The 15,000-nt window shown below is 43.4% G+C and overlaps 1 protein-coding gene across 1 annotated transcript in view; it reads right to left on the bottom strand.

The window, feature by feature from the left end:
* Positions 1-15,000, bottom strand: part of LOC135551653 (CUB and sushi domain-containing protein 2-like) — a 947,993-nt gene that overhangs the window by 713,802 nt on the left and 219,191 nt on the right. Inside the window, 1 exon segment of the mRNA XM_064982833.1 lies at positions 13,102-13,296. Within this exon segment, the coding sequence (XP_064838905.1) occupies positions 13,102-13,296 (195 nt within the window).

Raw genomic sequence — 15,000 nt, 5'->3', positions numbered from 1 at the left:
AGAAACAGGCTTCTAGACAGACAGAGAAGAAGGAGAGAGAGAAACAGGCTTCTAGACAGACAGAGAAGAAGAAGGAGAGAGAAACAGGCTTCTAGACAGACAGAGAAGAAGAAGGAGAGAGAAACAGGCTTCTAGACAGACAGAGAAGAAGAAGGAGAAGAGAGAAACAGGCTTCTAGACAGACAGAGAAGAAGAAGGAGAGAGAAACAGGCTTCTAGACAGACAGAGAAGAAGAAGGAGAGAGAAACAGGCTTCTAGACAGACAGAGAAGAAGAAGAAGAAGAAGAAGAAGAAGAAGAAGAAGAAGAAGAAGAAGAGAGAAACAGGCTTCTAGACAGAAAGAGAAGAAGAAGAAGAAGAAGAAGAAGAAGAAGAAGAAGAAGAAGAAGAAGAAGAAGGAGAGAGAAACAGGCTTCTAGACAGACAGAGAAGAAGAAGGAGAGAGAAACAGGCTTCTCGACAGACAGAGAAGGAGAGAGAGAAACAGGCTTCTAGACAGACAGAGAAGAAGAAGAAGAAGAAGAAGGAGAGAGAAACAGGCTTCTAGACAGACAGAGAAGAAGAAGAAGAAGAGAGAAACAGGCTTCAAGACAGACAGAGAAGAAGGAGAGACAGAAACAGGCTTCTAGACAGACAGAGAAGAAGAAGAAGAAGAAGAAGGAGAGAGAAACAGGAATGATATGTGTACATGTATATTTCAGATATTTCATATCATTCCATTTTTTTTGGGGGGGGTTACTGCTGCCAAATGTGAAAGTAAGTGGACATTGTTGCATTAAAAGAGTCCAGTTGTTGTTTCTTAAAATATTTTATAAACACAACTGATTTTATAAACATTTTTGTCACACAAAACTTAGCACAAAGATAACCACATAAGAACTATGTGGTTAGTTGACAAACGGCTAGTTGACAAGCTAATAACAGCTCACATTGATATGGCCAGTTGACAAGCTAATACCAGTTCACATTGATATGGCTAGATGACAAGCTAATACCAGTTCACATTGATATGGCTAGATGACAAGCTAATAACAGCTCACATTGATATGGCTAGATGACAAGCTAATAACAGCTCACATTGATATGGCTAGATGACAAGCTAATAACAGCTCACATTGATATGGCTAGATGACAAGCTAATAACAGCTCACATTGATATGGCTAGATGACAAGCTAATAACAGCTCACATTGATATGGCTAGATGACAAGCTAACTTTCAGGAGATAAACTAGAGCCATCTATAGTGATGATGACAGCAGTCCGACTGACAACTTTACCATGACGAGGACTTGCAGATATCAAGCTCTTTCTAAAACCCTAGAGGCTACCTGCTCTAACCACTAGGCTACCTGCTCTAACCACTAGGCTACCTGCTCTAACCACTAGACTACCTGCTCTAACCACTAGACTACCTGCTCTAACCACAAGACTACCTGCCTCTAACCACTAGACTACCTGCTCTAACCACTAGACTACCTGCTCTAACCACTAGACTACCTGCTCCAACCACTAGACTGCCTGCCTCTAACCACTAGACTATCTGCCTCTAACCACTAGACTACCTGCCTCCTCTAACCACAAGACTACCTGCTCTGACCACTAGACTACCTGCCTCTAACCACTAGACTACCTGCTCCAACCACTAGACTGCCTGCCTCTAACCACTAGACTACCTGCCCCCTCTAACCACTAGACTACCTGCTCTGACCACTAGACTACCTGCCTCTAACCACTAGACTACCTGCCTCTAACCACTAGACTACCTGCTCTAACCACTAGACTACCTGCCTCCTCTAACCACAAGACTACCTGCTCTGACCACTAGACTACCTGCCTCTAACCACTAGACTACCTGCTCCAACCACTAGACTGCCTGCCTCTAACCACTAGACTACCTGCCCCTCTAACCACTAGACTACCTGCTCTGACCACTAGACTACCTGCCTCTAACCACTAGACTACCTGCCTCTAACCACTAGACTACCTGCTCTAACCACTAGACTACCTGCCTCCTCTAACCACAAGACTACCTGCTCTGACCACTAGACTACCTGCCTCTAACCACTAGACTACCTGCTCCAACCACTAGACTGCCTGCCTCTAACCACTAGACTACCTGCCCCCTCTAACCACTAGACTACCTGCTCTGACCACTAGACTACCTGCCTCTAACCACTAGACTACCTGCCTCTAACCACTAGACTACCTGCTCTAACCACTAGACTACCTGCCTCCTCTAACCACAAGACTACCTGCCTCTAACCACTAGACTACCTGCTCCAACCACTAGACTGCCTGCCGCGCCGTTTCTAATGAAGCAAGCTCTGAAACGATCAATTTATGTTTACTGATCATAACTTGACTTGCTGTTTCACTCTGATGAAGCAGAATGTGGAATAATCTGAAATATATATTTCTGAAACCGCTCCTCACGATGATATTATAAATAAACAATTCTAAGAGTTATTTAACAATTCTTCATCAATGGTTTTAGGTTTTGGACCCCCCCCAGCAGTCAAATCGTTCCTTATTGTGACGTTTCATTGATAATGACCCAATTACCTGTAGTTTAATTTCATTTTATGGGTACACAGAGAATTCAGACCGCTATCGTTTCAGTCTGTCTAAGCCACAACACAATAGAACCCGTGTTAAAACCCTCTGAAAGAGTCTTCAGGGTAATAATGACTTAAGAATATAATAATTCCGGGGAAGGGCCTGATTGGCTGATGCCAATCAACGGGGGACTGAGTACATGGGATTAATTCAGATTTTGTGTTAATCATTTTCACATTGGGAACTCTCTTCTGTCCTTTAAGATTATTATAAGGAGACAATTTAAACAACATAAATGGAGTCCTGGTAATTGTAGCCCTGGGCTCTGTCTGTCTCTCCAGAGGGAGTAGAGTAGATGCTGTTAGCCTTTAAGCTGGTAAAGCTGGTAAAACACACACACACACAAACACAAATGTAGGCATGTGCACATACATACACGCACGCAAGCACACACACACATCGTAAACGATGACAAATACAGTCCAAAGTGTGACTGTGTCGGGACACATATCTGTCTACATCAGAAAGTATTCATACTCTTTGATTTTTAACACATATTGTTGATTAAATTGATTCAATTTAGATTTAGTGTCGATGATCTACACACAATATCCCATAATATCAAGGTGTACAACAATTAACCTGTTGATGCTCTGGGGGCGCTATTTCATTTTTGGATGAAAAACGTTCCCGTTTTAAACAAGATATTTTGTCACACAAAGATGCTCGACTATGCATATAATTGATAGCATTCGAAAGAAAACACTCTGACGTGTCCAGAACTACCAAGATATTTTCTGTGCGTGCCCTAGAACGTGAGCTTCAGGCAAAACCAAGATGAGACGGCATCCAGGAAATGAACAGGATTTTTGAGGCTCTGTTTTCCATTGTCTCCTTATATGGCTGTGAATGCGAGAGGAATGAGCCTGCCCTTTCTGTCGTTTCCCCAAGGTGTCTGCAGCATTGTGACGTATTTGTAGGCAGATCATTGGAAGATTGACCATAAGAGACCACATTTACCAGGTGTCCGCCCGGTGTCCTGCGCCGAAATTGGTGCGCAAAAGTCACCTGCCAGTATTTTTCCATGGGATACAGAGAGGAAAGCAAGCTTCCACAAACTGCATATCAATGAAGAGATATGTGAAAAAACACCTTGAGGATTGATTCCAAACAACGTTTGCCATGTTTCGTCGATATTATGTAGTTAATCCGGAAAAGTTTTACGTTGTAGGTGACTGAATTTTCGGTTCGTTTCGGTAGCCAGACGCAATGTAGAAAACGGAACGATTTCTCCTACACACAGACGCTTTCAGGAAAAACTGAGCATTTGGTATGTAACTGAGAGTCTCCTCATTGAAAACATGAGAAGCTCTTCAAAGGTAAATGATTTTATTTATTTTGTTATCTGGTTTTTGTGAAAATGTTGCGTGCTAAATGCTACTCAAAATGCTATGCTAGCTTTGCATACTCTTACACAAATTAGTCAATTTCTATGGTTCAAAAGCATATTTTGAAAATCTGATATGACAGTGTTGTTAGGAAAAGGCTAAGCTTGAGAGCAGACGCATTATTTTCATTTTATTTGCGATTTTCAGAAATCGTTAACGTTGCGTTATGCTAATGAGCCTGAGGCTTTAGTCAAACCCGGATCCGGGATGGGGAGTTCCAAGAAGTTAAAGCTGAAATGTCAATAAGTATTCAACCCCTTTGTTTGGGAGTACACATGTGCTTCACAAATTGCATAATAAGTTGCATAAACTCACTCTGGCTCAATAATAATAACGACAAATAATTTCGCTCTTTATTTAACCATCTTACATATAAAACCTTATTTGTTCATGCAAATTTGTGAATAACTCACCACAGGAAAATGAGAAGGTTTGAAAGGAAGTACATAACTGGGCAAAGTCGTTTTTTAAATGTATCCTTCATTTTAGTAGTCAGTTAACCTCTTTGAACTCTAGGGGCAATATTTCATTTTTGGATAAAAAAAAACGTTCCCGTTTTAAACAAGATATTTTGTCACGAAAAGATGCTCGACTATGCATATAATTGACAGCTTTGGAAAGAAAAAAGTGCAAAGATATTGTCTGTGAGTGCCACAGAACTGTTACAGGCGAAACCAAGATAAAAATCCAATCAGGAAGTGCCGCATTTTTTGAAACCGCCTCATGCCAATGACTCCTTATATGGCTGTGAATGAGCTACGAATGAGCTTACATTTTCTACGTATTCCCCAAGGTGTCTACAATGTTGTGACGTTTTTTTTAACGCATTTCTGTTCTGTTGAAGAATAGCCGTAAGGGACCATATTTAGCAAGTGGTCACATAGTGTCTCCTGCAGAAAATCTTGCGTAAAATACTGAGGTAGCCATTTTTCCAATCGCTTCTTATGAGAAACAAATTGCCTCGACGGATATATTATCGAATATATATGTTAAAAACACCTTGAGGATTGATCCTAAACAACGTTTGCCGTGTTTCTGTCGATACTATGGAGCTAATTTGGAAAAAAGTTTGCCGTTGTAGTGGTAGCATTTTACGGTCGATTTCTCAGCCAAGCATGATGAACAAACGGGAGCTATTTCGCCTACAAAAAAAAATATTTTGGGAAAAAAGGAACATTTGCTATCTAACTGGGAGTCTCCTGAGTGAAAACATCCAAAGTTCTTCAAAGGTAAATTATTTCATTTGGTTGCTTTTCTTATTTTCGTGAAAATGTTGCCTGCTGCCAGCAGAGCCTAGCATAACATTATGCCATGACAAATTTACATAAATGCTTGTCTAGCGTTGGCTGTAACTTATATTTTGAAAATCTGAGATGATGTGATTAGCAAAAGGCTAAGCTGTGTCTCATTATATTTCATTTGCGATTTTCATGAATAGGATTTATTTAAATATTCTATTTTAATTAATAAATGTATTTTATTTTAAGTTTCTAGAGGTATTTATGTCCGCTGCGTTATGCTAATTCGTTTGAGGCTATGATTACGCTCCCGGATCTGGGATTGCTCGTCGCAAAAGGTTAAAACATGTTTTTCAACCACATTTCTTGTTAACAAACTATAGTTTTGGCAAGTCGGTTAGGACATCTAAATATGATGAAAGAAAAAAAGCTGAAATAAATCTTTCTACAATTATTCTGACATTTCACATTCCTTTAAAATAAAGTGGTGATCCTAACTGATCCTAAATGACCTAAGGGAATTCCTAACTGACTTATGTGTCACGGCTGAATGAACTGGACCAACTTCTATTTTTTGGGGGGAAAATGACGCCGAACAAAACAAACAAAAACAAACCGAGACGCTAAAGGTTATGTTGACTTCCCACAAACACAGGTAGGAAAAAGGGCTACCTAAGTATGTTTTTTTTAATCTTTATTTTACTAGGCAAGTCAGTTAAGAACAAATTCTTATTTCCAATGACAGCCTAGGAACCGTGGGTTAACTGCCTGTTCAGGGGCAGAATGACAGATTTGTACCTTGTCAGCTTGGGGATTTGAACTTGCAACCATTCGGTTACTAGTCCAACGCTCTAACCACTAGGCTACCCTGCCGCCCTGTTCTCAATCAGAGATAATGATAGACAGCTGTAGAGATAATCAGCTGTCCCGCGGACAAAACATATAAATACAAATAATAGAACATAGAATACCCAATGACTGCATCTGCCCTGGAGTATGTAAACTTCCAACTTCAACTGTCCGTACTGTCCCTGACCAAACCAAATAGAGACATTAAAAGGATCTCTAAGGTCAGGACGTGACATTATGACAGGGCATTTTTACTAGGATTAAATGTCAGGAATTGTGAAAAACTGAGTTTAAATGTATTTGGCTAAGGTGTATGTAAACTTCCAACTTCAACTGTCCATACGTGGTTGCATCAGTGTATTAACATCACAATTACCTAGCAGGATACTCTGATCACCGTCCAATACAGAAATCTGGCTTCTGTTTCTGCTTCTGAATTCATTCAATTTTCACAGAACCGCTTGTTGCAATTTCGATGAGGCTCTCTTGATCAGATATCGGTAAGTGGACTAGAGGCAGGGCATGAAAGGGATAATGAATCCAGTTGTCTGTTTCAGGAAAGTACCTGCGTAATTGCGCACCCAACTCACTCAGGTCCGTCGACACTCAGATGTAGAAGCACGGTGGGTAGGAAGAACTCCATACAAGGAAAAACTCCCTAGAAAGGCCAAAACCTAGGAAGAAACCTGGAGAGGAACCAGGCTATGAGGGGTGGCCAGTCCCAATTCTGGCTGTGCCGGGTGGAGATTATAACAGAACATGGCCATTTGCCAAGATGTGCAAATGTTCGTAGATGACCAGTGTAATGTAGTGCAGTGTAGTGCAAAGCCCTGACCTCAATTCCATAGAAAATTTGTGGGCAGAACTGAAAAAGTGTGTGTGAGCAAGGAGGCATTTAAACCTGACTCAGTTACACCAGCTCTGTCAGGAGTGTCGTGTCTTTGGCTATGCTGGATTGAGTGATATGACATGCTTTTCCATAAAATAATTTCTCTGTAATTAATGTTACCTGATTGAGCTAATCATGTAAATGTTATTAACGAGAGAGTCAGGGCAGCACAAAATAATATTTATAGAGCTGTTATCTTCCGAATAAACTCTTAAAGACCGAGTAATATTTTACATCAATAGCAGTCAATATTAATCGTCACCTTAATTCAGTCTCATCTGAAAGTTGTAAATTCTTGGTTATCTGCACGAACCCTGGCTAACAAGTGGAATCAGAAATACAAAATTGGGTTTAATTATTTATTTACACATAATTAATCATAACTTGATTACAAATTACGTCATAAAGGAAAACGTCCCTCGCGGGAGGAACAGATATGACAGCTTGTTACACAAAAGAAAAGGGGCTGGGTTGAGTGAAAGAGCGGGAAGACTGAGGAACAAAGGGCAAAGCTGTGCCATCGTAAATACAGTATCTTATGCATTCTAAATTACCACCCATTTGGAAAAGGAAAATGCAATAAATATTTACTCCGAGCTGTGCTTCAGTAGGTTGGTGGTAGATGGAAGGCCGTGTTGCCCAACCGAGTCCTTTGAAGAATGTCTCTGCTGGTAAATTTGATACGTCGTTGTGTGGTAGACGGAATACTCTGTCTGTTCCTTCCTAACCTGTGTTTGCAGCTGCTGTTGCTAACTCAACGGCTAGGATGTATCACTTCTGTAGTGAATAAGAGTTCAAAATTCATACCATTCGCAACCAACGCTCACACTGAGGTTGGCTTAGTTCTGTAGTTGACATGTTGGTCCTTTTAACGCAGAGGCCGCAGACCTCATGTACTTGGAACAGGAGGTTATATTGTCGTCACGGCTTCATATAGGAAGGGAGAGGAGGGCGTGTTTAGAGCCCATGTCCCTTCACAGGGGCCACTGATTGAGCAGAGTCCTAACCTTATAAAACCCAATTGTCACATTTTAGAAATCAAATTAAATTAAATCAAATTTTGTCACATCTCAATAATTTCATATTCAAACATTTAAATTGAACAACAATTCCATGTGAATCCGATAACTCTGATGTGTAGACTTTCCACTGTAGAGTTTATGTCATCCTATCATTGATGAGAAAGAATCTCAGATGACAACCGAAGCACGATCAGGTGGACTGGGGACAGCAAGGAGTCAGCAGGCCAAGTAGTCCTGAAGCATGGTCCTAGGGCTCAGGTCCTCCAACATCCCCCAGATAAACCAGATAAACTACATTTATCTATTAAGGTTCAAATAAAAATATAGAATCTGAGAGATTGAACGGTGCAAAGTTCAAGTCTGTCTGGTCAGTTTAATGCTCCCTCCATATGGAGCAGCAGACCGACATCAAAGTCTTCTTTCCCTGGGTGTCATGACAACCAAACCATGAGGCAGCGCAGACCATGGAACAATACACACACACACCAGCCTCTCAAATATGCACAGGGAGGAGAGAGGGAGACACGAGAAAGGAGAGAAGGGGTAGGAGAGAGAATTAACACATTTGAGACTCAGTACAAACGTAAAACCCCAAACAATGCAGAATTAGGACAAATCTAGCTAATTATCAAAATCTAGAAGAAAAGCAAAAATATATTTAAAAAAAAAACAAGTAGTTCTCAAAACTTCCAAAACCTCAGAGAGATGAACTTGGAGAAAAGTCCCTTTTGCCATCTGGTAAAGGGACTCTGCTCAATTACACAAACAGAATCCCAGGACAATTAGACCCAACCGAATCATGAGAAAACAAAAAAGATGATTACTTTACACATTGGAAAGAATTAACAAAAAAACTGAGCAAACTAGAATGCTATTTGGCCCTAAACAGAGAGTACACAGTGGCAGAATACCTGACCACTGTGACTGACCCAAACTTAAGGAAAGCTTTGACTATGTAGAGACTCAGTGAGCATAGCCTTGCTATTGAGAAAGGCCGCCGTAGGCAGATATGGCTCTCAAGAGAAGACCGGCTATGTGCTCACTGCCCACAAAATGAGGTGAAAACTGAGCTGCACTTCCTAACCTCCTGCCCAATGTATGACCATATTAGAGACACATTTTTCCCTCAGATTACACAGACCCACAAATAATTCAAAAACAAATCCAATTTTGATAAACTCCCTTATCTACATATCTACTGTCCTTCCCTATAAGTGTGTTAATATTCTGTTGACAGTTTGTTTACTGTAAAATGGCATTGTATCTGGTCAAACAATATTTTTTCCAAAGGTTTACTAAGGGTTGTTAACAGGCTGATTGGTGGGCTGTTTGAGCCAGTAAAGGGGGCTTTACTATTCCTAGGTAGAGGAATGACTTGAGCTTCCCTCCAGGCCTGAGGACACACACTTTCTAGTAGGACTATACTGAAGATATGGCAAATAGGAGTGGCAATATCGTCCGCTGTCCTCAGGATAAAGGAGAGAGGAGAGAAGAGAAAGGAAAAAGGAGGACAGAGATAGGAGAGATGAGAGAGGACAGAGGAGAGTGGAGAGATGAGAGAGGACAGAGGAGAGTGGAGAGACGAGAGAGGACAGAGGAGAGTGGAGAGACGAGAGAGGACAGAGGAGAGTGGAGAGATGAGAGAGGACAGAGGAGAGTGGAGAGACGAGAGAGGACAGAGGAGAGTGGAGAGACGAGAGAGGACAGAGGAGAGTGGAGAGACGAGAGAGGACAGAGGAGAGTGGAGAGACGAGAGAGGACAGAGGAGAGTGGAGAGATGAGAGAGGACAGAGGAGAGTGGAGAGATGAGAGAGGACAGAGGAGAGTGGAGAGATGAGAGAGGACAGAGGAGAGTGGAGAGACGAGAGAGGACAGAGGAGAGTGGAGAGACGAGAGAGGACAGAGGAGAGTGGAGAGACGAGAGAGGACCGAGGAGAGTGGAGAGACGAGAAAGGACAGAGGAGAGTGGAGAGATGAGAGAGGACAGAGGAGAGTGGAGAGACGAGAGAGGACAGAGGAGAGTGGAGAGACGAGAGAGGACAGAGGAGAGTGGAGAGACGAGAGAGGACCGAGGAGAGTGGAGAGACGAGAGAGGAGGAGAGACGAGAGAGGGGAGCACTGATAGATAAAGATAGAGAACTGCTAAATGAGAAGTGATCTGATCCAACAGAATACACACCCCCACCATCCCAAAAAGTCCCAACTGCCAAGCCATGGCCTATGTTTTGTTGGTGTACGGCTGTGCTCTCAAATGTATGCACAGGCTAGGTAATTGGAGGAGCATTAGCCATACGTTTATGAGAAGGCATTCAGGCGTGTTCGCCAGCTTTTATACGGCGCTGCCGCAGCGAGAGACCTCAATTAATCGCCGTGGAAATTGCCCGTTTCTAAAACGTGTAATTTCTCAGGAGGAAGTGACATATTTATGATAGCCTGGCTGCCCGGACGCTTTGTTTCAGCCAGGCAAAACATGGGCTGGGGGGACAGAGCGGTTAAGGGAGGGAGAGAAGAAGAGTGGGCTGGGGGGACAGAGCGGTTAAGGGAGGGAGAGAAGAAGAGTGGGCTGGGGGACAGAGCGGTTAAGGGAGGGAGAGAAGAAGAGTGGGCTGGGGGGACAGAGCGGTTAAGGGAGGGAGAGAAGAAGAGTGGGCTGGGGGGACAGAGCGGTTAAGGGAGGGAGAGAAGAAGAGTGGGCTGGGGGGACAGAGCGGTTAAGGGAGGGAGAGAAGAAGAGTGGGACAGAGGGAGGGAGGGGCTGATAGAAGCAGTAGGGAGGGTAAAAGGGAGAGGGAAGAAAGATACTATAGCTGAGAAGGAGAGAGGGAAAGAGGAACAGATGGAGGGAAAGAGGAATAGAGAGGGAAATAGGAATAGAGAGGGATAGAGCAATAGAGAGAGTGAAAGAGGAATAGAGAGAGGGAAAGAGGAATAAAGAAAGGGAAAGAGGAATATAGAGAGGGAAAGAGGAACAGATGGAGGGAAAGAGGAATAGAGAGGGAAATAGGAATAGAAATAGAGAAGGAAAGAGGAATAGAGAGAGAGAAAGAGGAATATAGAGAGGGAAAGAGGAACAGATGGAGGGAAAGAGGAATAGAGAGGGAAAGAGGAATAGAGAGGGGGAAAGAGGAATAGAGAGAGAAAGAGGAATAGAGAGAGGGAAAGAGGAACAGAGAGAGAAAGAGGAATATAGATGGGGAAAGAGGAATAGAGAGAGAAAGAGGAATAGAGCGGGAAAGAGGAACAGATGGAGGGAAAGAGGAATAGAGAGAGGGAAAGAGGAACAGAGAGAGAAAGAGGAATAGAGAGGGAAAGAGGAATAGAGAGGGAAAGGATAGTTAAGGTAGGAAGTCCAGATGGACACACAGAGATTAGGATGGAAGGATGGAAGAATGGAGGGATGGACGGATGGAAGGTTTGAGGGATGGAAGGATGGAATGATGGAGGGATGGAAGGATGGAATGATGGAAGGATGGAGGGATGGAAGGATGGAAGGATGGAGGGATGGAATGACGGAGGGATGGAAGGATGGAATGATGGAAGGATGGAGGGATGGAAGGATGGAGGGATGGACGGATGGAAGGTTTGAGGGATGGAAGGATGAAGGGATGGAAGGATGGAATGATGGAGGGATCGAAGGTTTGAGGGATGGAAGGATGAAGGGATGGAAGGATGGAGGGGTGGGAGGATGGAGGGATGGAAGGATGGAAGGATGGAGGGATGGAAGGATGGAATGATGGAAGGATGGAAGGATGGAGGGATGGAAGGATGAAGGGATGGAATGATGGAAGGATGGAAGGTTTGAGGGATGGAAGGATGAATGGATAGAAGGATGGAGGGATGGGAGGATGGAGGGATGGAAGGATGGAGGGATGGGAGGATGGAGGGATGGAAGGATGGAGGGATGGAAGGATGGAGGGATGGAAGGATGGAATGATGGAAGGATGGAAGGTTTGAGGGATGGAAGGATGAAGGGATGGAAGGATGGAATGATGGAAGGATGGAGGGTGGGAGGATGGAATGATGGAAGGATGGAAGGATGGAAGGTTTGAGGGATGGAAGGATGAAGGGATGGGAGGATGGAGGTGAAGAGAGGTCCTGTTGTGTCTCCCTGTGCCCATCCGTGTGTGATCTCTCTGTCTCTCTCTCTAACCCCCCCCACACACACACACACGCACACACACACACACACCATGTGTGTCTGCACGTTGGCTTCCTGAGTCCCGGCCTGGTCACAGATGTCTCTGTGTCACAGCGCTCTGGTCAACATATACACCACAGGTACTGCACTGACAGAGACAGCGAGAGTGTGTGTGTGTGTGTGTGTGTGTGTGTGTGTGTGTGTGTGTGTGTGTGTGTGTGTGTGTGTGTGTGTGTGTGTGCGCGTCTTTCCGGTCAGGTTGTATAACTCATATGTCAACGTGTCTGACAGAGCCTTGTGGTAATGTCATGTTGCTGCTGACGAGACACACCATGGCAGGTGTCATCGCTGTGGGGGTCCTGGTTACATCGGAGTGAAGGGCAAACGGTTCAGGCAGTTGATCGGGCAGCTATAAAGCCCCAGGGGTCCTGACGTGATAAATAAGACATCAGAGAAAAACCCCTGACCAGTCTGTCACTACACCACCAACTATGTTGTGTGTGTGTGTGTGTGTGTGTGTGTGTGTGTGTGTGTGTGTGTGTGTGTGTGTGTGTGTGTGTGTGTGTGTGTGTGTGTGTACTGTTGCATGTGTGTGTATGCGTCTGTGCTTCTGTGTGTATTTGTATCGGTGTGTGTGTGTGTATTGGTGTGTTTGGTGTGTATTGGTGTGTGTGTGTATCTGTGTGTGTGTGTATGGGTGTGTGTGTATGTGTATATGTGTGTATTGGTTTGTGTGTGTGTGTGTAGCTGTGTGGGTGTGTATCGGTGTATTGGTGTGTGTGTATCGGTGTGTGTGTGTGTGTGTGTGTGTGTGTGAATATTGGTGTATGTGTGTGTATGTGTATGTGTATGTGTGTGTGTGTGTGTGTGTGTGTGTGTGTGTGTGTGTGTGTGTGTGTGTGTGTGTGTGTGTGAATATTGGTGTATGTGTGTGTATGTGTATGTGTGTAGGTATCCTACCTCTGCAGTAGGGCAGGGGGAAGTCCCATGCTGCGGTGCCAGCAGACGTAGCCAGACAGGACAGCGTGGTGTGACCCTCCAACACGTAGCCCGGGCTGCAGCTGTACCTGATCTTCTCTCCAATGTTAAAGGTTGAGCCCTGTTGAAGACCGTTGACCAGCTGGCCTGGGTTACCACAGGTATAACTGGGTAGAGCTGGGAGGAGAGAGAGAGAGAGAGAGAGAGAGAGAGAGGTTACCACACGTGTAACACACACACACCGATACACACACACAACGATACACACAAACACACACACAGATACACACACACACAGAGGGTAGTGAGTGTGGCCCAGTACATCAAGCTCCCTGCCATCCAGGACCTCTATACCAGGCGGTGTCAGAGGAAGGCCCTAAAAATTGTCAGACTCCAGCCACCCCATTCATAGACTGTTCTCTCTCTGCTACCAAACGGCAAGTGGTACTGGAGCACCATATCTAGGACCAAGAGGCTTCTAAACAGCTTCTACCCCCAAGCCATAAGACTCCTGAACAGCTAATCAAATCAAAGGGCAGATCCCTCTTTTACGCTGCTCCTTCCTATCTATTATCTATCTATCTATATCTAATTCACTTTAACCTCTTTAGGGTAGGGGCAGCATTTGGAATTTTGGATGAAAAGCATTCCCAAATTAAACTTTCTTCTACTCGGATCCAGAAGATAGGATATGCATACAATTAGGAGATTTGGATAGAAAACACTCTAAAGTTTCCAAAACTGTTAAAATAATGTCTGTGAGTATAACAGAAATTATTTGGCAGGTGAAAGCCTCAGTAATAGTTTTTTTGTTTGTTGTTGTAGTTTTCTATTCAATGCCATTACAGTATCCATTGACTTAGGACTCCGTTTGCAGTTCCTATGCCTTCCACTAGATGTCAACAGTCGTTAGAAATGGTTTCAGGCTTGTATTCTGAAAAAATGAGGGAGTAAGAGCAGTCTGAATGAGTGGACCCTGACGTGTCACAGAGCGCAACAGAGAGAGTGCCTTTCTTGTTAACCTTTTATATTGACAACGTTATTGTCCGGTTGAAATATTATAGATCATTTAGGCAAAAAACAACCTGAGGGTTGAATATAAACATCGTTTGACATGTTTCTATGAACTTTACGGATACAATTTTGATTTTTTTTTTGTCTGCCTGTTGTGTCTGCGTTTGAGCCTGTGGATTACTGAAGAAAACACAAGCAAACGAAGGCTGTTGGATATAAAGAGAGACTTTATCGAACAAAAGGAACATTTATTGAATAAATGAATGTCTTCTGAGTACCACCATATGGAGATCATCACAGGTAAGTGATTCATATTATCTCTATTTCTATTTCTGACTGATTTCTGACAAAGACTTGTGTAACTCTTCTACTTGGCTGGTTACTGTTTGTCTGTTGTGTGCTGTTCTCAAATAATTGGAACACAGTTGGGATGGTATTCTTTGGCTTGCAAGCATCCCCCTTTTTCCTCCAAACATAACGATGGTCATTATGGCCAAACAGTTCAATTTTTGTTTCATCAGACCAGAGGACATTTCTCCAAAAAGTACAGTACGATGTGCAGTTGCAAACCGTAGTCTGGCTTTTTTATGGTGGTTTTGGAGAAGTGGCTTCTTCCTTGCTGAGCGGCTTCTTCCTTGCTGAGCGGCCTTTCAGGTTATGTCGATATAGGACATGTTTTACTGTGGATATAGATACTTTTGTACTTGTTTCCTCCGGCATCTTCACAAGGTCCTTTGCTGTTGTTCTGGGATTGATCTGTACTTTTCACACCAAAGTACGTTCATCTCTAGGAGACAGAACGCGTCTCCTTCCTGAGTGGTATGACGGCTGCGTGGTCCCATGGTGTTTATACATGCATACTATTGT

The sequence above is a fragment of the Oncorhynchus masou genome, chromosome 13, assembly GCF_036934945.1.
Source record: "Oncorhynchus masou masou isolate Uvic2021 chromosome 13, UVic_Omas_1.1, whole genome shotgun sequence".
NCBI classification, from domain to species: Eukaryota; Metazoa; Chordata; class Actinopteri; order Salmoniformes; family Salmonidae; genus Oncorhynchus; species Oncorhynchus masou.
Note: the sequence above shows the minus strand (reverse complement) of the source record. Positions and strands in the feature narration are given on the sequence as shown.